This window comes from Podarcis vaucheri (assembly GCF_965113315.1).
Source record: "Podarcis vaucheri genome assembly, chromosome: 13".
NCBI classification, from domain to species: Eukaryota; Metazoa; Chordata; class Lepidosauria; order Squamata; family Lacertidae; genus Podarcis; species Podarcis vaucheri.
Genome location: NC_138751.1, coordinates 38,881,447 through 38,904,943, shown reverse-complemented (window position 1 = coordinate 38,904,943; position 23,497 = coordinate 38,881,447). Strand labels below are relative to the sequence as shown.

General features: G+C 47.9%; 1 protein-coding gene across 2 annotated transcripts; it reads right to left on the bottom strand.

Annotated features, from left to right (window-relative positions):
• Window positions 1-683: 683 nt before the first annotated feature.
• Window positions 684-22,318, bottom strand: NR1H2 (nuclear receptor subfamily 1 group H member 2). Of its 2 annotated transcripts, none has more exons than XM_082194461.1 (10): window positions 22,161-22,318; window positions 19,607-19,735; window positions 16,815-16,892; window positions 16,511-16,633; window positions 14,974-15,243; window positions 11,336-11,580; window positions 7,954-8,133; window positions 5,334-5,433; window positions 2,469-2,677; window positions 684-1,336 (listed from the first exon to the last, which is right to left on the bottom strand). In XM_082194461.1, the coding sequence occupies exons 3-10, from the start codon at window positions 16,852-16,854 to the stop codon at window positions 1,190-1,192; spliced, it is 1,314 nt and encodes a 437-aa protein (XP_082050587.1). In that variant the 5' UTR covers window positions 16,855-16,892; window positions 19,607-19,735; window positions 22,161-22,318; the 3' UTR covers window positions 684-1,189. The 2 variants fall into 2 exon arrangements, with proteins under 2 accessions (XP_082050587.1, XP_082050588.1); XM_082194462.1 differs by having other exon boundaries at window positions 16,511-16,630.
• Window positions 22,319-23,497: the final 1,179 nt, after the last annotated feature.

Genomic DNA, 23,497 nt, shown 5'->3' with positions numbered 1-23,497 from the left:
ATCCCAGCATCCTATTCTCACACTGACCAACCAGATTCAAAGTTTGCAAAGAAGACCCAAGTTCAACAATGCTCTCTCCTGGCTTGTCGTTCCCAGATACTGGTATTCAGAGGCATATCTCCAATAGTGGAGGAAGAACTTAAGCTTTCTCCTCCACAAACCGATCTAATTTTCTCTTAAAGCCATTAGTAATGTCTCCCATCCCTACCCTCTGAATTGGTCTGGGCTTCTGCTCTCAACCCATCCCTCAAAGCTGTAGGCCAAACCTTTAAAGCCCTAAACGGCTTCGGCCCTGTATACCTGAAGGAGCACTTCCACTCCAATTGTTCAGCCCAGACACTGAGGTCCAGCTCTGAGGGCCTTCTGGTGGTTTCCTCACTGCGAGAAGTGAAGTTACAGGGGACCAGGCAGAGGGCCTTCTTGGTAGTGGCACCCTCCCTGTTGAAACACCCTTCCATCAGATGTCAAGGAGATAAAGAACTACACAAGCTTTAGAAGACACCTGAAGGCAGCCCTGTATCAGGAAGTTTTTAATGTTTGATGTTACATTTTTATATGTGTTAGAAGCTGCCTAGAGTGGCTGGGGCAGCACAGCCAGGTGAGCAGGGTGCAAACAGTAAACATATTATTATTATTATTAATCTCTTTCCATTCACACATACTGTCAACACCAGGCCAGATGCTTGGTTTGTCATGATCGGATTTATTTTTTATTTTTCTGGGCATAGCCCCCCATACCAGGCCACCCCCTCCCCAGTGGGGCACACCTAGAATGTCACGTAGGGTGGGGTGTGTGTGTTCATTCTTCAAGAGCAGGAGAAATGAGTCTTTGTGGGGAGGGGGCAGTCCCCTTGCATCTTTCCCCTACGCACCCCAGAAGCACAAATGTGACCGACACCTCCCCAAAACCAGAAGCGGGAGAGGCAAGCTCTGTAGGAAGTACAAGTAGATGGGGGTTAGGGAGGGGGCGAGACGGGAAAAAAGTGCTTAGTAACCCCCTTGATGCAGTTCCTCTGGTGGGATGAGTCCATCAGTTACAAGTCCTAATGCTGAGGTTCAAAAGAGTCCGTAGAAGGATTCCAAGAAAAGGAGTACGTGCGTTAAGAGAGAAAAAGAGAAACACAGAGAGAGAGGAGGAGAGACGTCTGTACGCTCCCCCATCTGTCCCCTCCCACCCCCAAAAAAGCGTCTACTCGTGTACATCCCAGATCTCAGAGAGAAGCGGCGGAAGTTTCTTGTCTTGAAGACGCAAAGCGAAGACCTGCTCAGAGTGCACGCTGCTCAAGGTCCGTAGGCTGACCAGTTTCATCAACATGCGCGGAAACATCAGGTGGTCCTGAAAAAGCCAGAGGAGGGGGAAACACGAGGGTTGGTCAGGCACTCTGCCACTCACGTTTGCTATTGGAAGGGCTATCTAAGACACCTAGTGGCTGGAGATATAATAGGGACACCGAGGTCCAGCTCTGAGGGCCTTCTGGCGGTTACCTCACTGCGAGAAGTGAGGTTACAGGGAACCAGGCAGAGGGCCTTCTCGGGGGTGGCGCCCTCCCATCAGATGTCAAGGAAATAAACAACTACCTGACTTTTAGAAGACATCTGAAGGCAGCCCTGTTTAGGGAAGTTCTTAATGTTTGATGTTTTATCGTGTTTTTGATGTTCTGTTGGGAGCCGCCCAGAGTAGCTGGGGAAACCCAGCCAGATGGGTGGGGTATAAATAAATTATTATTATTATTATTATTATTATTATTATTATTATTATTATTATTACAGGTTCATTCCCCCTCAGGCAGGGCTTAGAAAAGCTCCCTTCTGGAACCCTGGAAGCTGACGCCAGTCAGAATAGACAGTACAGTGGTACCTCAGGTTAAGTACTTAATTTGTTCCGGAGGTCCATACTTAACCTGAAACTGTTCTTAATCTGAAGCACCACTTTAGCTAATGGGGCCTCCTGCTGCTGCCGTGCCGCCGGAGCACGATTTCTGTTCTCATCCTGAAGCAAAGTTCTTAACCTGAGGTACTATTTCTGGGTTAGCGGAGTCTGTAACCTGAAGCGTATGTAACCTGAAGCGTATGTAGCCCGAGGTACCACTGTACTCAGCTAAATGGACCAGTGCATCAAGGCAGCTCCTCCTCCTATTCCCCTGTAACCTCAATTTTAGGGCCCGATGCTATTTTCCATTCCTTACTATTCCTTTTCTCTGGTTTTTTTCTTCCCACTGTGCAGGAGACGTAAAGGTTTCAGGATTAGGAATCTCTCTTGAACCCAGCAGGGGAACTAGCGGGTGTCTCACCAGCGCTTGGCCGCAGCCCAAGTACAAATTCTGTGAGGCGCCCAAATATTTTTTGCCTCTTGGCCTGCTCAAACGACTTCCCATCACAGCGACTTCACCACCCGCCCTGCGCATTCATTGCCCCAGTCTTCCCTGCGCATTCATTGCCCCACTCCCCCATGCACGCCCCCCGGACACCTGTGGGCGGTGGAGGCGGATATAAGAGCTGAGGGCCTCGATGTAGGGCTGTTGCAGAGCTTCCACCAGTCCGTGGTCCTGCACGTTGGGCCGGTCGGCTGAGAAGATGTTGATAGCGATGAGGAGGGCGTATTCGGCATCGTCCAGCTGCAGCTGCCGCATGGCCCGAGAGAACTCGAAGATGGGGTTGATGAACTCTACCTGCAGACCTGATGGTAAAACGAGGAGGAAGGAAACAGAAGCTGGAGTGTCAGGGAAAGAGAACTCACCTCACTCATGCCCACACAGAGACATATATTGTCCTCTGGTTTCACCAGGCCAAATTAGGCTCACCATTCGTCCCCATTTCGCCTGCAAAGCCATTCTGACTGAGCCACAGCCCCCTGGTCTATAGCTGATGTCACCGTCAGGTGTGAGGCAGGTAAAGACATGACTGGGACTAAAGGCGGTGTCGCTGTTGTCGATTAAATTGGTACACTGCCCTTCATCCATAGATCTCAGGGCAGTTCACCACATAAAATTTCAATATAAAAAACACGAAATATATACAAGAATAACAAAAACAAACCAATACAGTGTAACCTCGGTTTTCGAACGCAACCCGTTGCGGAAATCCGTTCAACTTCCGAAACGTTTGAAAACCAAGGATCAAAGGCTGTCAGCAAGTTCAATGGGAAAAATTGAGAAACGTGCTTTGGAAGCTGTTCAAAAATGGAAGCATTCACTTCCAGGTTTTCGGCGTTTGGCTTGTGAAACGTTTGGCAGCCGAGACGTTCGAAAACTGAGTTTTGACTGTAACCCCCTCTCCCACAACACATTTAAAAGAGCATGGGTTGTCAATCAGGGCCTGTATACCTGAAGGAGCATCTCTACCCCCATCGTTCAGCCCAGACACGGAGATCTAGCTCTGAGGGCCTTCTGCCTGGTTCCCTCACGGCAAGAAGTGAAGCTACAGGGAACCCAGCCAGATGGGTGGGGTAGGAATAAGAAGGCGAAGGAGGAGAAGGAGAAGGAGAAGGCCTGGCTGAAGAGGAATGCTTTTGCCTGGCGCCTTAAGGTGTACAGTCGTACCTTGGAAGTTGAACGGAATCCATTCCGGAAGTCCGCTTGACTTCCAAAACATTTGGAAACCAAACTGAGGCTTCTGATTGGAAGCTGTGGAAGCCCCGTTGGACGTTCAGCTTCCAAAAATAGTTCGCAAACCAAAACAGTCACTTCCGGGTTTGCAGCATTCAGGAGCCAAAACATTCGACTTGCAAGGCGTTTGGGATCCAAGGTACGACTGCATAATGAAGGCGCCAGCTGAACCTCCCTGGGGAGAGCATTCCACAAATGGAAGCCGCTACAAAAAGGCACTGCTGATCAGCAGCACCCGAAAAGCCCTGCACAAAGTCCCGAGCATGGCACTTTGCTAGCTGTGGGATAAAGAAAAGCAATAGTAAGGGAAGCGCCTCACAGAGCTACAATTCCTAGAGTTCCCTGGGATTGGTGGTTAAACCACTCTAGGAATTGTAGCTCTGTGAGGGGAGTAGAGGGTCTCCTAACAACTCTCAGGACCAGACTTCCCAGGATTCCTTGGGGAGAGACTGTTTAAAGTAGTATGATACTGCTTTAAATGTATAGTGCAGATGAAGCCAGACTTGTGCCTGGGAAACATCTGGGAAAGCAGTGCAAGCAAATCCTCGCCAGAAACAAACTACAAGCAGAGACAGGAAACATGGAGATTGTGAAGCCATATTTACATATTTGTTTCCCTCTGGCAGAAAAGGACCTCCTCAGAGTGTGATGCATAACAAACTGCACATTGAACAGGCAGAACAGAGAGAAGTCAAGCCAGGGGGTCTGAGATAGACACACCCGTTATTTGCTTTAAAAAAAATACAAAATACGAGATGAACTCAAATCAACCCTAGTAAGGAAACCGACTGGATTCCAGATCTCTTAGTGGTACTGCCCCCTTGTCAGGCCCACTGCTGCAGAAAGAAAGAAGGCTAAAAAGGAATGTAAACTCTTGTCAAACATGCCATGGCAACACAGCCATCCTTAGGCTGTCCTTTCACCTGACTTGTAAGTAGATAATTGTTGATACGCAAAGGAATTAATGGTGTGAATCACCTGAAAAGCAGACCAACTCTTGATGCTCCAGGCCAGACAAATGTGTAACCTTGAATGCATATGAAAATCCTCAAACTGCCTTCTTAAAAAAAACAAAAGAAGTCCCACTGCCCCCTCACCCCCACAAAAAACCCTTCAACTTTCAAATCTACCCCAAAAAAATGAAAGAAGAAAAAATGCACCTGCTACCTTTCCATTCAAGATATGACTTTGCTAATCTCACTGCAAAATCAGTGCTAGCAAGGAGATTCTTTTGGGAGAGGAGCTGCAACTCTGTTCAGACATGCTGGGTGCTGCGATGCCCTGTCATTTCCACATCTAGCGAGAGGAATGAGCCTTGTGTGTGGCAAGAGCCTGGATGAGGCAACTGCTGGGGCTCCCCAATCCCTCGCTGTGCTTATTTATGACCCCCTGGCAAGGTAAAAACAAGGGCAAAAAAGCAAAAGGTGCAACATACTTTTCTTTAGAAAGAAGCTCTTTCTTGAGCAGAGGCAGCTGTTCTGGAGAGAGCTTGACACAACAACACACAAAAACAGAATTTGTCGGTGTGAGCTTAATCTGACCTGAGGTCTGGGTGTGTCCTTTATCTGTGAAGTAGGACAGAAACGCTTACATACAGCCTCAAAAGGTATTGATCTTCCTTCCTGGTTCTTGGTATTCTTCTGGCCTGCCACTCCAAAGGGAAGAATTTTCTGGAAGGAGCCCCTCACAGCCCACACATACCTTCTCTCCTCTCCTTTCCCACCTCACCTGCACGGTGAAAGTCGTCCTTGCTGTAGGTGAAATCCTTAAGAAACGTGATACACTGGGTCTCGTGGTTGTAGCGTCTTGCCGTCTCCAAAAGCATGATCTGTGGAGGCAGGGCAGGGGGTGAAGGTGTACCCCTCTCTTGGGAAAAAACTGTCCAGCATACATGGTACAGACATATATGGTCTAACTGACTAGGCCACATAAGTTCCTGGCACCTTTCCTCCCCTTTCCTGCCCTAGGTTAAACCCATTTTCTTCCTTCCTTCATCATTTCCCACATTTCTGACAGAAAGCCAGTGTGATGAAGTGGCGAGAGCAGCCTTTCTCAACCTTGGGTCCTCAGATGTTCTTGAACTACAACACCCATCATCCATGACCGCTGGTCTTTCCAGCTAGGGATGATGGGAGTTGTAGTCCAACAACTATCTGGGATCCCAAGGTAGAGTCAGTTCCCTGGTAAGTGGAATTGATGGTTAAACTGCTCTTGAGAACTGTAGCTCTGTGAGGGGAATGGAGGTCTCCTAACAACCCTCAGCACCCTTTACAAACTACAGCTCCCAGAATCCTATGCGGGAAGCCATGACTGTTGCAAGTGGTATCATAGACCCTTCAAGGTAAGGTGTGAAGGTGGCTCGAGTTAGTGAAACTTCGGTCCCATTTATTTCAGTGGGAACTACGTTAGTAATGACTTGATTTTAATTGATTCAATGGGATCTGTGTTCCACCATCTCAGTCTGGAATCAACACAATAAGAGTGGTGGAAATATATATCAAACACAAACAATGATTCACACTGGCGGCGTGAGACCATTGTTTAGCATGGCAATCCTCTAGTGCAGATGCAAGGAGTTGAGAAGCTCCTGTTTTTCACAGCTAACGTTTATTGTGCCATCCTAACCCTATATTGTGGTTAATGTTAACTACAGTTTGAATCTGGCTTCTTTCAAACAAATCGAAATTATTATTCATTACAGTGGTACCTCGGGTTACATACGCTTCAGGTTACAGACTCTGTTAACCCAGAAATAGTACCTCAGGTTAAGAACTTTGCTTCAGGATGAGAACAGAAATCGTGCTCCGGCGGCACGGTGGCAGCGGGAGGCCCCATTAGCTAAAGTGGTGCTTCAGGTTAAGAACAGTTTCAGGTTAAGTACGGACCTCCGGAATTAATTAAGTACTTAACCTGAGGTACTACTGTACTGTTTGGGCCAGCATGACACTGTGGTTTAGCAAGGGCAGAAGCAATGGCTTCTAAACTCCTCTTTGTGGCTGTTCCGGAGGAGGAGGGGTGAAGGGGGACCTCATAGATTCCAGATCCAGTGAAGTTTATCCCTGTCATGCTAAACTATGGTTTAGTGCAAATCTAGATCCAGGAATTCTGTTCCCACAATAACTTTAATACATTCACTGAGCCGGTAAACACATGTGGGGACTGTACCACTTCAGATTCATTGGACTGAATTGTGCTCCACCAAAATAATTATTAAAAAAAAAAATCAGTGCATTTGGAAAGCTAACATTTTAGCGCTAAGACAGAACCATTCTCCCTGAAATGCTGGCTTTCGATGCCCACCTCCACCCCCCGGATTCAGTCATGTGAGCATACCAACCTACATCATGCTAAATCTAAAACCATCACCAGTGAGAAATCCAGCCTCTTGTCTTGCGCTCATTTTTCTCCCACACACTGCAATTACCCTCAAGTTGCTTTCACAGTAGAATTTCAGGCCTTGTTTGTCCCTGGAAGCAGCAGGCCTGCTGCCACTGGATTAGGAATAAAGGAAACTGCTGCATATATCTGAAGGAGCGTCTCCACCCGCATCGTTCTACCTGGACACTGAGGTCCAGCGCCGAGGGCCTTCTGGCGGTTCCCTCACTGCAAGAAGCCAAATTACAGGGAACCAGGCAGAGGGCCTTCTCGGTAGTGGCGCCCGCCCTGTGGAACGCCCTCGCACCAGATGTCAAAGAGATCCAAAAACTACCAAACTTTTAGAAGACACCTGAAGGCAGCCCTGTTTAGGGAAGCTTTTAATGTTTGATGTATTACTGTATTTTAATATTTGGCTGGAAGCCGCCCAGAGTGGCTGGGGAAGCCCAGCCAGATGAGCGGGGTATAAATAATAAATAATAAATTATTATTATTATTACTACTACTACTATTATTATTATTATATATTAAAAGCAGAAGATTTGTCCCCATAGCATCTTGTTGGATTGCAGTGACTCTCCAGGGTTTAAGTCAGGAAACTCATTCACACAATCGATTAAGCCGCCCTTTTTACCGGCAAATGCCGGGAACTGAAGCTGCAGACTTTAGCATTAAAATCACTGGCTCCCCTACCAAGATTCTGCTTCCTGGTTCTTCACTGCTGTGGGATCTGCCGGTTCTTCCAAGCCTCTTTAGCTAGGTAAAGAGAACCACAACTTCCGGGACCGGAAGCAATGTTTCTAGCTGGCTTAAGATGCTAATGCTGCAGTCCTGACCCCACTTACCTGGAAGCAGACCCCAGTGAATTCAGCGGGACTTACTTCTGAGTAGATACTGTTAGGATCACGGCCATATAATTCGTAAGCAGCGAGTCGGGAGAAGCAGGGGACGCTCCACCCCCGCTCTTGCTCACCTCGATGGTGGAGGCTTTGAGCAGCGCGATCTGGTCCTCCCGCGACAGCTGTAGGAAGCCAGGAACCTGCTTGGCAAAGTCCACAATCTCCTGCACCGAGATGATGGCCAGCTCTGTGAAATGGGCGAAGCGCTGTTGCCGTGCTTCCCGGCTATTGGGATCGCTGCCCATAGGCCAGGGCTGGTGAGTAGCAGGCAGGCAGGCAGGGGCAGGAGGAGAAACATGGAAGGAGAAAGAGAGAAATGAGGTCAGTCTAGGGCAGGAGACCCTTAACAATGCACAGGTTTCACCGATGCAATCCTAAGCCTTACCCCCAAACTGCTCTCCAAATCTCTCACTCACCCTGTATGATCGACAAGGGGGTGGGAATCAAGAAGACAAGAGCCTGGATCCCTTCCAAACAAGATCCAGAAACCCATGCTCTCCAACTCTCCCCTGGTTATTCTTCTTAACCACCAGGATTACCATGACTCTCCCCACACATCCAGCAAAATGTACCCATTCTGAGTACATTGAACAGGGCCTGGATAGCTCAGCTGGTTACAGCGTGGCGCTGATGACGTCAAGGCTGCAGGTTCAATACCCATAAGGAACAGCTGCATATTCCTGCACTGCAGAGGTTTGGACAAGATGATCTAGAGTTCTATGATTTTATGATTCTTGAGTCAAGAAAACATCTTTTGTGATGGGGGGTGGCGGCAGAGGAAGAGGATTGAAATGGGAGGGAAATCAGGGGTAAAAACAGATTAAACAAACTTAAACATCCTGGCTCCAAGGACCCCCAAAATTATGCGAGTTGTTCTATACGTCTAGTAAGCTCAGGTGCCAGTCAATGTTAAACACGGCACTTGCTGTGTACATCACTTGTTTAACTAACCTATCAAGGCAGATTGAGCAGGGCAGGCCAATTCAAGGTTTGTTTTTGTTTCTTGTTATCAGGATAAATAAGCATCTTGGTTCAAGATAGGAAATGGGGATACTGGTCTGGTTCAGTAGTCGGGCCCGTCTCTGAAGGACATGCCTTTTACAGTGGTACCTCGGGTTACATATGCTTCAGGTTACATACATTTCAGGTTACAGACTCCGCTAACCCAGAAATATTACCTCAGGTTAAGAACTTTGCTTCAGGATGAGAACAGAAATCGTGCGGTGGCAGCGGGAGGCCCCATTAACGAAAGTGGTGCTTCAGCTTAAGAACAGTTTCAGGTTAAGAACGGACCCCGGAACAAATTAAGTACTTAACCCGAGGTACCACTGTATTCCCATTTGAACACGTTTATTTGTGTTGTGTTGGGGTGAGGAAGACCAGCTACAGAGCCCATTCCGATGTCTCTAGAACCAGCGAAAATGGGTGCGGAAGTTGACATGTTTGCCACATGCTCCTGCATCCATCCTTTAACGAAGGATGACGTCTTCCTGAGCCCAGATCCGCCCCCCCTTGAAACTCACAGCCCTGCTCCCATTGCCAGAAGGCTTCCCCACCCTGACAGTCCTCTCCACTTTCTTTGCAAAAGTACGGGGCAGAAAGGGCTGCTGGGAAACAGAGAAGTGTCTGCTTCTCATTCTCTCTCTCTCTCCCCCCCCCCCCCCGGATCTCTTTTATAACCTTGCTTTGGTGCAGGCAATTTAAAAGTACCAGTCATCATGTGTTGGTGAGCAATGAGGGGGCGGGAGTCTGCCCTGGGACAGGCGACGGGATTTGCAGGGAAGAATGCATTGTAGTTGGAGCTGGAAAAGGGGAAAAGATTGGGGAAAGGGGGACATTCCACAGACAGGGTGTACGGGAGCATCTGGGAGATGGGCGGCAGCCTTAGAAATAAAACCACAGAAGTTATAAGCCAGCAATGTATAGATGTTTGTTGCTGCACTTCCATGCTGACTGTGGAGAAGAAGAAACCGCCAGCTCAGCAACCGGCATGGAAATGCAGGCGACTAGTCTCTTAGCAGGCTGGTTAAAAATAAAATAAAAGAATTGGCTTTCCACCAAGCTGACTAGTGGAGCAGGGAGGAATAGAGTGATTCATCCCCTTTCTTTCAGCCTGCTAAATTTCTTTTTTATACTTTTCAGGTTTATACGTTTCACTGATTTTACAATCATTTTGACATTTCAAAACTTGACTTCCTTCCCCCTCTTTCTGCTTTTCCTTAAATTTATTTTTAATATCTTCTGCATATCCAAATTAACTTCATTTGCTCATTTCTTCATCCTCTTTAAATATACAGTCATACCTCTTGTTACGTTTGCTTCAGGTTAAATCTTTTCAGGTTGCGTCCCGCAGCAACCCGGAAGTACCGGAAAGGGTTATTTCTGGGTTTCACCGCTTGCGCATGTGCAGACGCTCAAAATGACGTCACGCGCATGCGCAGAAGTGGCGAATCGCAGCACGCACAGACGCGGGTTGCGTTCTGCTCATGTTGCGAACGGCACTCCAGAACGGATCCCTTTCGCAACCAGAGGTACCACTGTATACCCCTATGAAACTGCAGGTTATCACAATACTGTCATCCTGCCAGTGTTCTTATCTGTTTACAATTTATCTGCAAATATTCAATAAACCATTTCCATTCTTTTTATAAAAAGTTTGTTATCTTGATTTCTTATTCTTCTGGTAAGAGTTGCCATTTCTGCACATTCCATAAGTTTTTGGTTCCATGGGTAACTCTGGGCCATCTCTCTGCGGTAGCTTATCTTAAAGTTTTAAGTGTCTATACGCTTATCGCATTTATAAATTTTAAATTTATTGTTGTACATTGTTTTAAATGTTTGTTTTCCTTCTGGGATTGTACCCCCAAGTGTGTTTTATAAGCTGGTCTCTGACCGTAATAAATCTATCTATCTATCTATCTATCTATCTATCTATCTATCTATCTATCTATCTATTAAAGTCAGGCATTTCTGGAGCATCAGAGCTGGGACGTGATACGAACGAGAGCTGAACTTCACATAATTTGCACGCCCATACTCCCATTGCTGAAGAATTGGTGCTTTTGAATTATGGTGCTGAAGGAGACTCTTGAGTGTCCCATGGACTGCAAGAAGATCAAACCTCTCCATTCTTAAGGCAATCAGCCCTGAGTGCTCACTGGAAGGACAGATCCTGAAGCTGAGACTCCAATACTTTGGCTACCTCATGAGAAGAGAAGACTCCCTGGAAAAGACCCTGATGTTGGGAAAGATGGAGGGCACAAGGAGAAGGGGACGACAGGGGACGAGATGGTTGGACAGTGTTCTCGAAGCTACCAGCATGAGTTTGACCAAACTGCGGGAGGCAGTGGAAGACAGAAGTGCCTGGTGTGCTCTGGTCCAGGGGGTCATGAAGAGTCGGACACAACTAAACGACTAAACAACAACACTCCCATTGCTAATATTGTCTTCGATTACCGTGACTTTGGGCTGGTCACTGAAGCTCCTCTTGTTGCACTGCTGTTGCGCTGCTACCAGCTGCCGGATCATGCCCTCCTGCTGGGGCGTGAGGGGAGCTGGTTCGGGCTGGGGCAAAGAGGGATCGCAGGGCAGAGGCGGGACTCGTAGAACCTCGCCACCGCCTCCCTCGCCTCCCGACGCCCCTTCTCCCTCCTGCTGTTTACGGATCTTCTTCTTACGGATCTGCTCTTCCGACAAAACACCTAGAGAGAAGGAGAGGGGAGGAGTTATTGAGATCGGGTGGAATCACAGAGAGACATCTCAGTTGTTCCTGCTACATCCCAGTATGCCCCACGGAGGACCTTAAGGCCCATAAATAGCAACACCCTAGAGCTCCCGGGCCCTAAGGAATATGATTAGCCTCAACCAGAGCCAGGGCCTTCTCAACATTGGCTCCGGCCTGGTGGAACGCTCTGTCTCATGAGACCAGGGCCCTGCGGGATCTAATTTCTTTCCGCATGGGCTGTAAGACAGAGTTGTTCCACCTGGCTTTTGGCTTAGAATCAATTTGATTCCCTCCCCCTCTTTCTTTTTTCCTTTCTCCTCCTGTAAAGAGGCTGCATTTTAATGTTGTATTTTAATGTTGTTTTTTAAGTTGTATTTTAATCAACTTGTTTTTATTATTCATTGTTAGCTACCCTGAGCCCGGTCTTGGCTGGGGAGGGCGGGGTATAAATAAATTTATTATTATTATTATTAAAATTTATTATTATCAGCATCCCCAATCCTCTGACTCAACCTCTGACTCATCCCCTGGCTGTGAAATGCCTCTCTGAACTTTGCCTCCTGCAACCATTACTAACATTTAGACACGATGACACATCTTCCCTATCTGTCCAACTTTCTAATTAACATGAACTGCCTTTAGAAGTGAGTTTTTTTTGGTAACCAAATTGCTGGTTTCTGCGTGGCTCAAACTCCAGATCCCATGTGCCCCAGCCAGCACGGCCAATTTTCAGGGATGATGGGAGCCAAAGGTGCCCGGTCACCCACAAATTTTCCAAGAGGGGACGGGCACCCACAAAGTTCCATGTAGCACGCCGCACAGCCTTGGGGACCCCCTGCTGTGGGGGCAAGCCGGCGCACCTGATGGGAGTTGTAGTTTAGCGACATATCTGGAGGGTTACAGATCCCCCCCCCTCCCTGCTCTGTATTATTTTAAATCAGGCTTTCTCAAACTCGGCCTTCCAGATGTTTTTGGCTTAACTCCCATGATCCCTAGCTAGCAGGACCAGTGGTCAGGGATGAGGGGAATTGTAGTCTCAAAACATCTCGAGGGCCAAATTTGAGGAAGCCTGTTTTAAATCTTTTTTTTTTATAAGTTGTTTGTCGCCAGCAGTTTACAGTGGTACCTTGGGTTAAGAACTTAATTCGTTCTGGAGGCCCATTCTTAACCTGAAACTGTTCTTAACTTGAGGTACCACTTTAGCTAATGGAGCCTCCCACTGCCGCTGTGCTGCCACTACACAATTTCTGTTCTCATCCTGAGGTAAAATCCTTAACCCGAGGTACTATTTCTGGGTTAGCAGAGTCTGTAAACTGAAGCGTCTGTAACCTGAGGTTCCACTGTATAATGTATTGCTGGGGTCAAGGATCTACAGATTCACTTTCGCTCCAACGAGAGCGCAGCCCCACCCCCTGGGCTTAGGAAAGGCAGAGTCTGTGAGGACGGGCTGGTTTCACAACCACAGATGAATGGCAGCAGTTCTCCCTCATGTTGCACTGATCTTCGGAGAGCTGTGGGACTTCTTCCTGCTTTCTGAGCATCTGAGATGTAACACAAGGAAGATGAACTCCCATCTCTCTCCTCAACTGCGGAGGAGGTCAAGGGCTCACTGAACCCCCATCCCACCCCCCCAGTTATGTTGGGTGACAGCATTGCGCAATGCCATAAACCCCTGTCTCCCTCTCTCTGGAGGGAACACAAGCAGGGGAGGGTCAGAACAAGAACAAGAGTTGCCAGGAGTTACTGACAACCAGTGCTTGCAATCTTAGCGTTGTATCGAACCAAGTTCTACTCAGAGCAGAAACTACTGAAGTTAATGGACCTAAGTTTGTCACGTGGGCCTTGTTCGCTGTCCAATTAGGCACACAACAGGGCCTTTCAATGGTGGCCCCCTACTTGTGGAATGCCCTCTCTGGTGAGTTGCGCCTGTCTCCATCATTATTCACTTTCGGGAGGAATCTGAAAACATTCCTGTTTACCCAGGCGTTTGGTGGCTGAGGAATACTGTTCCTAGCAACCCCAAGATTGTTGGACAGAAGCACATTTTTAACCATTAACTGCTTTGGGATGTTTTCTAATTGTGATTGTTTTTAGAATGTTTTAATTGTTTTACAATTGAGCATCTGTTTGCCGCCCTGGGCTCCTTGGGGAGGAAAGGTGGGATACAAACCTAATAATAATGCTGATTTACTTGAATGGCTCTGATAATGGCTAAGCTTGGATACAGCCCTTAACCTTAAGGATACCTTAAGTATCACCTCTTCCCATACAAACTGAACCGGACCGTGTGCCAGTCATCTGAGGGCCTTATCTATGTCCCCCATCGCAGAGAGGTTCGGAGGGTGGCAACAAGAGAACAGGCCTTTTCTGTGGTGGCTCCCTGACTGCGGAATGCTCTCCACAGAGAAGCTCGTCTGGTGCCAGAATTACATGTCTTTAGGGGCCAGGCAAAAACATTCCTCTTTGCCCAGGCCTATGGCTATTAAATAATCTGATGGCCTGTGAAAGTGTGGGGCAAGAGGACTGTTATTATCGTATTTTTCGCTCTATAAGACGCACCTTTTCCCTCCTAAAAAGTAAGGGGAAATGTGTGTGTGTCTTATGGAGTGAATGCAGGCTGTGCGGCTATCGCTGAAGCCAGAACAGCAAGAGGGAGAGCTGTGCAGCAATCCCTCTTGCTGTTCTGGCTTCAGCGATAGCCGCGCAAAGCCTCTTCAACAACATTTGATTCAGAATATTTTTTTCCCTTGTTTTCCTCCTCTAAAAACTAGGTGCGTCTTTTTTGTTTTCTCTTTTCTCGATGTATAATGTAGATGTATATGTATGTTTAACATGTGTTCTATGTTCTATATTTGAAAACCCAATAAAATATTTAATAATAATAAAAAAAACTAGGTGCGTCTTATGGTCAGGTGTGTATTATAGAGCGAAAAATACGGTAACTATTTTATTATTTGTCTGTCTGCCATAATGGTTTTTTATGTTTTTATTACTGATGTTCTGTTGTACATCACCCTGGGATCTTTTGATGAAGGGTGGTATATAAATTGTAAAAATAATAATAATAATAATAATAATAATAATAATAATAATAATAATCTGGAAGTTGTAAACTACGCTGAAGCCTACAGCAGTGGAAAGGTGGGATATAAAATATTTAAAACAGGGCTGGGGAACCTCTGGTCCTCCCGATTTTGCCGGACTCCAACTCCCATTATCCATGCTGGCTGGGGCTGATGGGAGTTGGAGTCCGGCAGGCTTCCTCCCTGGGCCTGCTTAAAAAAGAAAACAAAGCAAGCCGACAAATTCCATTTTTGCCCCTTTCGCCCAAGCCAGATCTCAGCCGTGCCTCTTCTTGCCGACTACTCACATTCCTCTCGCATGCCCGCCTGCCGGCACTTCTTCAGGCGGCACTCCTGGCACTTCCGGCGCATGTACATGTCCATGTGGCACTGCCCGCTGCCCTTGCAGGTATACTGCGCCCCCTTGATGACGCTGCGCCGGAAGAAGCCCTTGCAACCCTCGCAGCTGAGGACGTTGTAGTGGAATCCCGAGGCTTTGTCCCCGCACACGCTGCACACTTCATCACCCAGCATCTTGGGGGCAGGGCCCTTCTTGCGCTTCCGGGTCGGCTCCTCAGCTGCAGGGGGAAGAAAAGTGGCTTAAGGGAAGACTGTGACCCGCCCCCCCCGGCTTCTTGGTTACAATGTCCGCATTGGGCACCACACTAAACTATGATCTGGCACAGGAGCAGGGAACCTGTGGCCTTGCAGATGTTGCCCAACTACTGCTCCCATAAGTCCCTGCCGGCATGGCCAGGGATGATGACGCGAGCTATAGCCTGGCACCAATTGGAGGGCTGCAGGCTCCCCATTCTTGGTTTATTTATGGAGTTGTGAGCCAGCCTCACCTCCTCACAGGCTCACCTGTTGCTTTCCTCCTCCCACTTGGCTGAAGGGTGGAGTTTGGGGTCTTTCACTTCTGTGTTTGGCTAACCACAGTTTTGTTGTGTTGTCTGACCCAGGAAACCGTGGTTAACATTAACCAGGCAGAGGGCCTTCTTAGTAGTGGTGCCCTCCCCTGTGGAACACCCTCCCTTCTGATGTCAAGGAAATAAACAACTATCTGACTTTTAGGAAACATCTGAAGTCTTTTAATGTTTGATGTTTTATCATGTTTTTATTATTCTGCCGCAAGCTGCCCAGAGTGGCTGGGGAAACCCATGCGGATGGGCGGGGTATAAATAATAAAATTATTATCGTTTGTGAAGAGAATCAGAACTTACAGGGTTAACAGTTCTGAGTGACGTCTCACATCATGAGGCGTGGTTATGTTTCACATACGGGAGTGTTCTCTGTGTGTGATCTCTCTTTCGGTTTTGACCGAGAGGCGAAAGATGTGCGCTCTGTCGCCGGGATGTTTTTAGGCTGAATTTATGATGTTTTTCTACACGATTAAAGACTGTTGGAGATAAGCAAGAAAGCCTGTGTGCAGTCTGATTTATTACACACACATCGCAACAGTTTTCTACCGCTGGGCGAAGACTCTGTTACACGAAGCTGACGGTGAGCTGCCTACGGGAGTCCTGAGAGGCGCAGGGAAGCGTGCCGGACTCCATCCAATAGCCACATCGTTTACCATTATTATTGCTATGTTTGGTTCCAACAAGCCAACTTCAGAACCGGAGGCTGAAGTAAAAAGCTGCTGGCATCATTATTTGCTGCCAATGAGCGATTTTTAAACCCACATTTGTAAAGGCCTTAAGGAACAGCAGGGCCACAGAATCATAGAAATACATAGTTGGAAGCATCATCTCGTCCAACCCCCTGCAATTCAACGCAGGAATCAACAGCCAAAAAAATTCAATTAAAGAAATACAAAGCCGTCTACATTCTTCTCAAACTCACCCGCACTGTGCGTAGAGCTCTCTCCATCGTCTGTGCAAACCACCTCGATTTTCACAGTGCTCTGAGACTCTGGCTTTTCCTTTGACCACTCGTCTTTGACCTGAGAAGCGGGCTCCCCATCTTCTGTGTGTGTGGTGGTTTTTTTTGGGGGGGGGGAAAGAAAGAATAGAAACGGAGAATGAGGCAAGGAAGTGAAGAAAAACCAGAGTTATATTGTTTTCATTAAAAAGCCCATTGTCCATTCAGCTGTTTGGCGGTGGGGAGGGGTAGGCAAGTGGTAAGTAGGTTTCAGAAAGTGGCTTACCCAGTGGTAACTGAAGTTCATTGGTGCCCGTTTTGGCCATCTCAGGGTGTCAGCCACAGCAGCATTGCATAGCCAGCCCTGGAATCAGGCAGACAAACAGAGGCAGATCAGCCAATTTAAGAAACGGCTATATACCAAGTTAAACCGAGCAAAGATTAGCAGACATTGAAAATCAACACAACCTCGCCTGGGGTGGGGGTGTTTGCTCCCCCAGGTATCACGGAATAACCCCACCACTTGGCCTTCCATCATACATGTCATCTCTTTCATCTGTACCACACCAACTTGCATTTATTCGTGCAAGGTTCAATGTCCTTCCATCGAACCTGCTGAGCCACAGATTTTCTAAGGGTTTGGTGTCTCCGTTATGCGTGTGTGACGGGAAAACTGTTGAATCTCTTCCACACATAATGTTCAACTGCCCCCTACATAGCATAGCCAGGACTAAATTCCTAGGTCCTGCTTTACTGCGCTTGGTGGGCCGCCCTGTTGAGTCACACGCCACACTACTTTTGCAGGATACAGATCCTTCGGTAACTCTGCAGGTGGCGAGATTCCTGAACGCGGTTATCTCACACACAAAAACAACCAAAAAACAACAACAACACCAAAACTAATAGGACAGTTACGATGAGAGTGCATGTCGGACCTCGTCTTCAGTTTTTCTTTTTTCTGTGATCCGTCCCTTGGAGCTCTCTGGGCCCCAAGCTGTTACTTGGCTCTGCTCATTGACCCACCCTAGTACCGTGATGTTTCACCCTTTGGTGTCGAATATATCGGTCCTTATGCCTCTGTGCTTTTATGTTTGTACATATTTTATGGGCTAATAGCCGTAAATAAATAAATAATACAAGTTAAACCACAGGTCCATCTACCTCAGTGTATTCCGCTCTGACCGACAGCAACTCTCTGGGCTTTCAAGTAGGGGAGATCCCCAGTCCTCCTGAACCAGAGACCTTCTGCACCTCTCTTTAGCAAGAGTTAACCAGCAAAGTTTCACAAAGGTGGTGTAACTCTTGAGCAACCCCTAATTCCCCTCCTCAGAGCTCAAATTTCTCGAGTGGTTTAATACTCAAGTCTCTCTTTATAGGGAATTCTGGGAATTGTATCTGCGGGAGGGGAGGGCAATAGGGGGCCTCCTAACCATTTCCACTCCCCTTAGCAAACCACAGTTCTCAGAGTTCTTTGTGGGGAAACCCAAGGCTGTTTAATGTGCTACGACACTTTTAAAAACGGATAGTGCCAGTGTAGGCTTCCACCAGCCTGCTTCCTCATTTCTCCTCCATTTCCATGGAAAAGGGAGAAAAGCAGCATTTCCTCATGTTGCATCTTGGAGGGTCGGGGGCAGGGAGGAGGTGATTTAACTTGATGGGGGAAATTTGGGGGTGCTGCAATTTGGTCCTCCTGCCATTTATTTCTGAAGGGTGGCAAAAGAGCCGTCCAAAAACAGCACCTGCTTCCCGTTATCTTCCTACGTTCAAGGAGGGAACGAAGGGCCTCATCTGGCCTACACCTGCTAGCTCCTATGAGGGCCAGCCCAAGGCATTTTGCTGCCTGAAGCGGCACAGGAAATTAAACCAATTTCCGTCTCTGAGTCAAAGGCCACAGCAGCCCAAGGCTGGCCAAATTATTAGATACCTGAGGCAGAAAACCCCATAGGGGCTTCTGCCTGGGAGCAAAAAGCACAACAATACATTTGCTACCTTTACATGACATCCAAAAGAAGCCACCTGAGGCCATATTTCTCTGCCCAATGGTAGGGCCAGTCCTATCTCCTGCCATGCTGATGTCCATCACCCATAAATTCAAACTCTGGGTCACCCTACGTACTTTAAAAACCATCGATTCAAGAGGGATTAAAGAAGGTACTTCTCATTCAACTTCTCCTAAAATGAAGGTAGGGAGGCTGCTGCGTCAAGATGCAAAGACGGCTACTAGTTTAGACAGCTCTAAAAGCGGATTTGCACAAATTCATGGCAAGCAAATTTACTTCTCTGAGCTGTGATGGTTGAATCATGGGCTTCTCAGAGGCAAAGCTCTCCTTACGCTCTTATTTTCTACTCCAGAAGATTTTTAGGGGGCTCTGAGTCTTCTTCACACACTTCTGGAGCCTTCTCCCCAAAATGGTCAGCACAACGTCAGAAGGTATATTATTTATAAGGGAAGAGGGGTGATCATTTTGACCTCTCTGTACCCAACAACTATGCAACTTGCCCATCCTTTCGTTCCACTTCTCTTTTCTTAGCTGAGATTAAACGAGTTTGGATTCGGAAAAACTTGGGCTTTTCCAGCTCAGCCAGAGACCAGCTGAATCGTAAGTCCCTGACTCCATTGCAACTTATGTCAGCGTGAGTCCCTGAAAAGGGGTGTTCCAGAGGCGTTGTGGGGATGAGGCAATGCAAGGAGAGACTTAACGCCTGTTCAACTTGGCCATGCAACCTAAAAGGACGCAATCCTCAACGCCTGAGTCCACACTCGCCTGCTGGCTCAGCTGGCAGCAGCCTCCCCCCCAGAGGTTCCTGAACAGAATTTGCAACAGGTTAACTTACACTGGCCTGAGATACACCACCTTTCTATAGTTAGGATTGCTCTGACTGCCTTTTGGTTCCATATTTCCCTGCCCATGAAGTTTCCTCTCTCCTACTGTTTCACTCACATCTTTTACAGCTTTTCACTGATATATACACACACGTGTGTTCTCTCTGTGACACACACACACACACATTGAAACATTTCCCACCCACTTTCCCCCACGTACAAGGAGAAAATACAGACTTGCCCTTAAAACTCACCTTTCTCCCCACAGTGGGGAAGAGACTCAGCTATTTGACAGCCACATGGCAGGGCTTATGGGGCAGAAGCACGGCAGTGGGGAGGGGGGGGCAGTCAGCCAAACAACAGACCTGGGGGCAGGATGCAACCTGAAAGGGAAAGAGGAGACAGGTATCAACATATCCCCCTCATGCTCCCATGAGTTCTACACATGATGGATGAAAGAGGGAAATTCCCTCTTCCTCCTCCAGTTTGACACACTAGCCATTTACATTTTCCAAAAAAAGGGTCATCTGGTCCAACTCCCTGCGATGTAGCAATCTTTTTGCCCAATGTAGGGCTCAAACCCACAACCTTGGGATTGAGAGCCTCATGCTATGGGCAATGTTAAACGATGTACACAAAGTTCTGAGCTAGCTATGGAGATCCCGACAATCTCAAGAAATATGCACAAGGCAGGGGTTGCAAATATGGTACATGCCAGCTGTTTCTGAACTACAACTCCCGTCATCCCTGCCCATTGGTCATGCTGGCTGAGACTGATCGGAGCCACCTGGAGGGCACAAAGTTGGCTACCACAGCTGTAAAGAAATTCAGCAATACTATCACCATCCCCTGTGAGTTCAGAGGTTAGTCGAAATGGCAGAAGAGGGAGGTATGAGTAAATTTAAGGGAATTCCAAGCTTTGCAGAAGTGCAGGAACATCTTTGGGACACGGGTGGTGCTGTGGGTTAAACCACAGAGCCTAGGACTAGCCAATCAGAAGGTTGGTGGTTCGAATCCCCGCGACGGGGTAAGCTCCCGTTTCTCAGTCCCTGCTCCTGCCAACCTAGCAGTTCGAAAGCATGTCAAAGTGCAAGTAGATAAATAGGTACCACTCTGGGGGGGAAGGTAAATGGCGTTTCCATGCGCTGCTCTGGTTCGCCAGAAGCGGCTTAGTCATGCTGGCCACATGACCCGGAAGCTGTACGCTGGCTCCCTCGGCCAATAAAGCGAGAGGAGTGCCGCACCCGCAGAGTCAGTCGCGACTGGACCTAATGGTTGGGGGTCCCTTTACCTTTAGGAACATCTTTAGAAGGGGGGAAAATCACAACAGGCCAACGAAGACTGTGCGTGCTCAATGGCTGTGAAATGCTGACTGGCTGGGATGTGTTGAAGGGACAAATGTTGGGGTGAGGGCGTTCAATTTATTATCCTGGAAGATAGCTGACATCCTGGACAGAAGTTGCACTTCACACTGCAACACAGTGTTGCAGTTCCCAACTTATTCCTTCCAACCCACACCCAGTATTCCAGATGGTGGGGGCTTGCGTAAAGCAGCTGTGTGGCAGAGGCGAGACTCAAACCAGGAACGCCCAGATTCATAGCTCAGCCTCTTCACCACTGAGCTGCTGCTCAGCATGGCATTTTGTTCCAACGCCACAAACCAGAGCAGGTTCCAACTGCCTATAACCCTAGGCATAGCTTTCAAAGGCTCTGCCATTCCCCACAGCAACTCTCTGTCTCTCTCCAGGGCCTTTGAGGACTTATAAGGAAATCAGCCCTGAGTGCTCACTGGAAGGACAGATCCTGAAGCTGAGGCTCCAATACTTTGGCCACCTCATGAAGACTCCCTGGAAAAGACCCTGATGCTGGGAAAGATGGAGGGCACAAGGAGAAGGGGACGGCAGAGGACGAGATGGTTGGACAGTGTTCTCAAAGCTACAAACATGAGTTTGATCAAACTGCGGGAGGCAATGGAAGACAGGAATGCCTGGTGTGCTCTGGTCCACGGGGTCACAATGAGTCGGACACGACTAGACAACAACAACAACAACAACAAATTGATGTCTCTTCTTTTCACTTCCTCAGTGTGCTTTCTGGTGGTGGGGGGTCTCAAACAGGGGCAGGTGGTCTCTTGCAGATCAAACTGAAAAGGCGAAGCCTATTCTCCCCCAGATGCCATTACCCTCCTTGGAAGTGAGGCATCCCCCACCCCTGGGGATAGCTGGGTAGGGGGGTGGGTAAATCTAGTAAATAAAAAGTAGAAATTGTGGAAAGGTTTTGACAGATTTTTCTGAGCGCTTGGGGTCAAAAGAAAGTAAGTCAAAACAACTGTTGTTGAGACATTTCATTCCGAATCTGCTGGGCAGTGCCAGACAGAGGATGATGATGACAGGTGGGTGTCCTGCCGCCCCCTAACATAAATCCCGGCTACGCCTATGCCCCCCCCCCGCCCGAGATCCTTGCTGCGCAAGTGCCATCATTAGGAACCCTTGGTGCTCGCTCCTCTCAGCGAGTCTGCGATCCTAAGTATAAAGCCCCTCTGGACACGGCGGAAGTTGCCTCCGAGCAAACCTTGCAAGCGATGGCGCAGCAAACCGCTGAGATCGACTGCCCGCGCCGAGCCCCCGAGGTGCGGGGGTGGGTGAAAAGGGGGGGTTCTCTCTTCGCCAGATGTTGGCACTTTCTCGCGGGGGAGACCCACGCACTTGCGGGTGTGCGTGTCCGGCGGCCCCGATCCCAGCCCCCTCCCCACGGATCCGTCCCGGGAATTCGCGGCCACCTCTCGTGCGTCGCAGCCCCGACTTTTACCTGTCTTTTCTGGCTCTCCTGCAACCTCTCCTCTTGGGTATCCAAAAAAAGTGAAAACACTGTCTCGCACACAGGATCAAGGCGCTTCCGGGAACCCTTGCTAGGCGTCACTTCCCTTTCCAGCCTGGGAAACCACCCCTTCTCCGGCAGGCGCCTCCCCACCAGCGCTAGGAGCCGTGATCTGCGCGCACCGGAATATCCCGGAGAGGGAGAGGAGAGCTCCTCGGGTGCGCAGTAGTATTGGGAGCAAGTCGCGATCCTGAAGGGCCATTGCATATTTTTCCCCAGTCCAGTCACGCAGGAAAGCGGCGATTCGGTGGCTCCCTATGATAATGTCGAGGATTTCACGTGGATCCGTCTCCCCAAAACGCTGGCTGTGTAACTGCGCGCACAACATAACCTTGCAAGCGAACGGCTTGCTCCCAAAGAATCCTGGGAAATGTAGTTTGCAGGCGTTGGGAGTTGTAGCTCTGGGACGGGGCTAAACTACAGTTCTCAGGATTCAGTGTGTTTTAAATGTGTGCGTGTCCCTTGTTTGTGTAACTGCTTTTTCTCCTCGTAAAACTGTCTAGAAGCCTATTTTGGCATTCAGTGGTATAAAAATTCATAATAATAGTAAATAGCAATTCACCCTCTTCAAGAATAGGCACCATTATGGGGAGAAAAAAAAATATTATGGACTATTACGGGTTATGCTGCTGAAATTTCAACGTCGTGGTTCCTGCTTTTGTGCAAAAACAGCTGAGTCCCCTGACACCCTCAGGGTTACTGTGTGGATAAAATGAGGTGGGGAAGAGCGACGCATGCCTGAGCTCCCCGGAAGAAAAGAAGGATTTAATAAAGATCAAAACTCTTCTCTCCAGTTCAGTTTGGTCTTTCACACTCACCTAATGGTGCAAAAAGTCTTCCAGAAGCTTTATTGTTATTACAATCCTTTCTCTTACTAAGCCCTCAGTGAGCAACATCAGATTTTATCTTATTGCCGGTTGTTCTATGCACAGAAATGGAAAGATGAAGTTCCCACCAAAGAAGAATGGAGAAGCAAAGCCACGGATTGTGCTGAATCAGCAAAGCTAAAATAGAAGAACTTAATGATATTTTATGGAAGAATGGAAGCCTTTTTCGGACTATTTAAAGAAATGTTATAATATGATGAATTCGCCAGCGGGATTTGAACTATGAGCAACAGAAATAATGAGAGATTATTGTGGTTACGGTTATGATATAAATAAGTGAAGATAGGGTGTGTGAGATAGAATAAAAAAAACACGGGAAAAGGGATGGGAAGTCGATAATACAAAATAAAAAAAAGAATTGTGTATTGGAATTCTATGTGA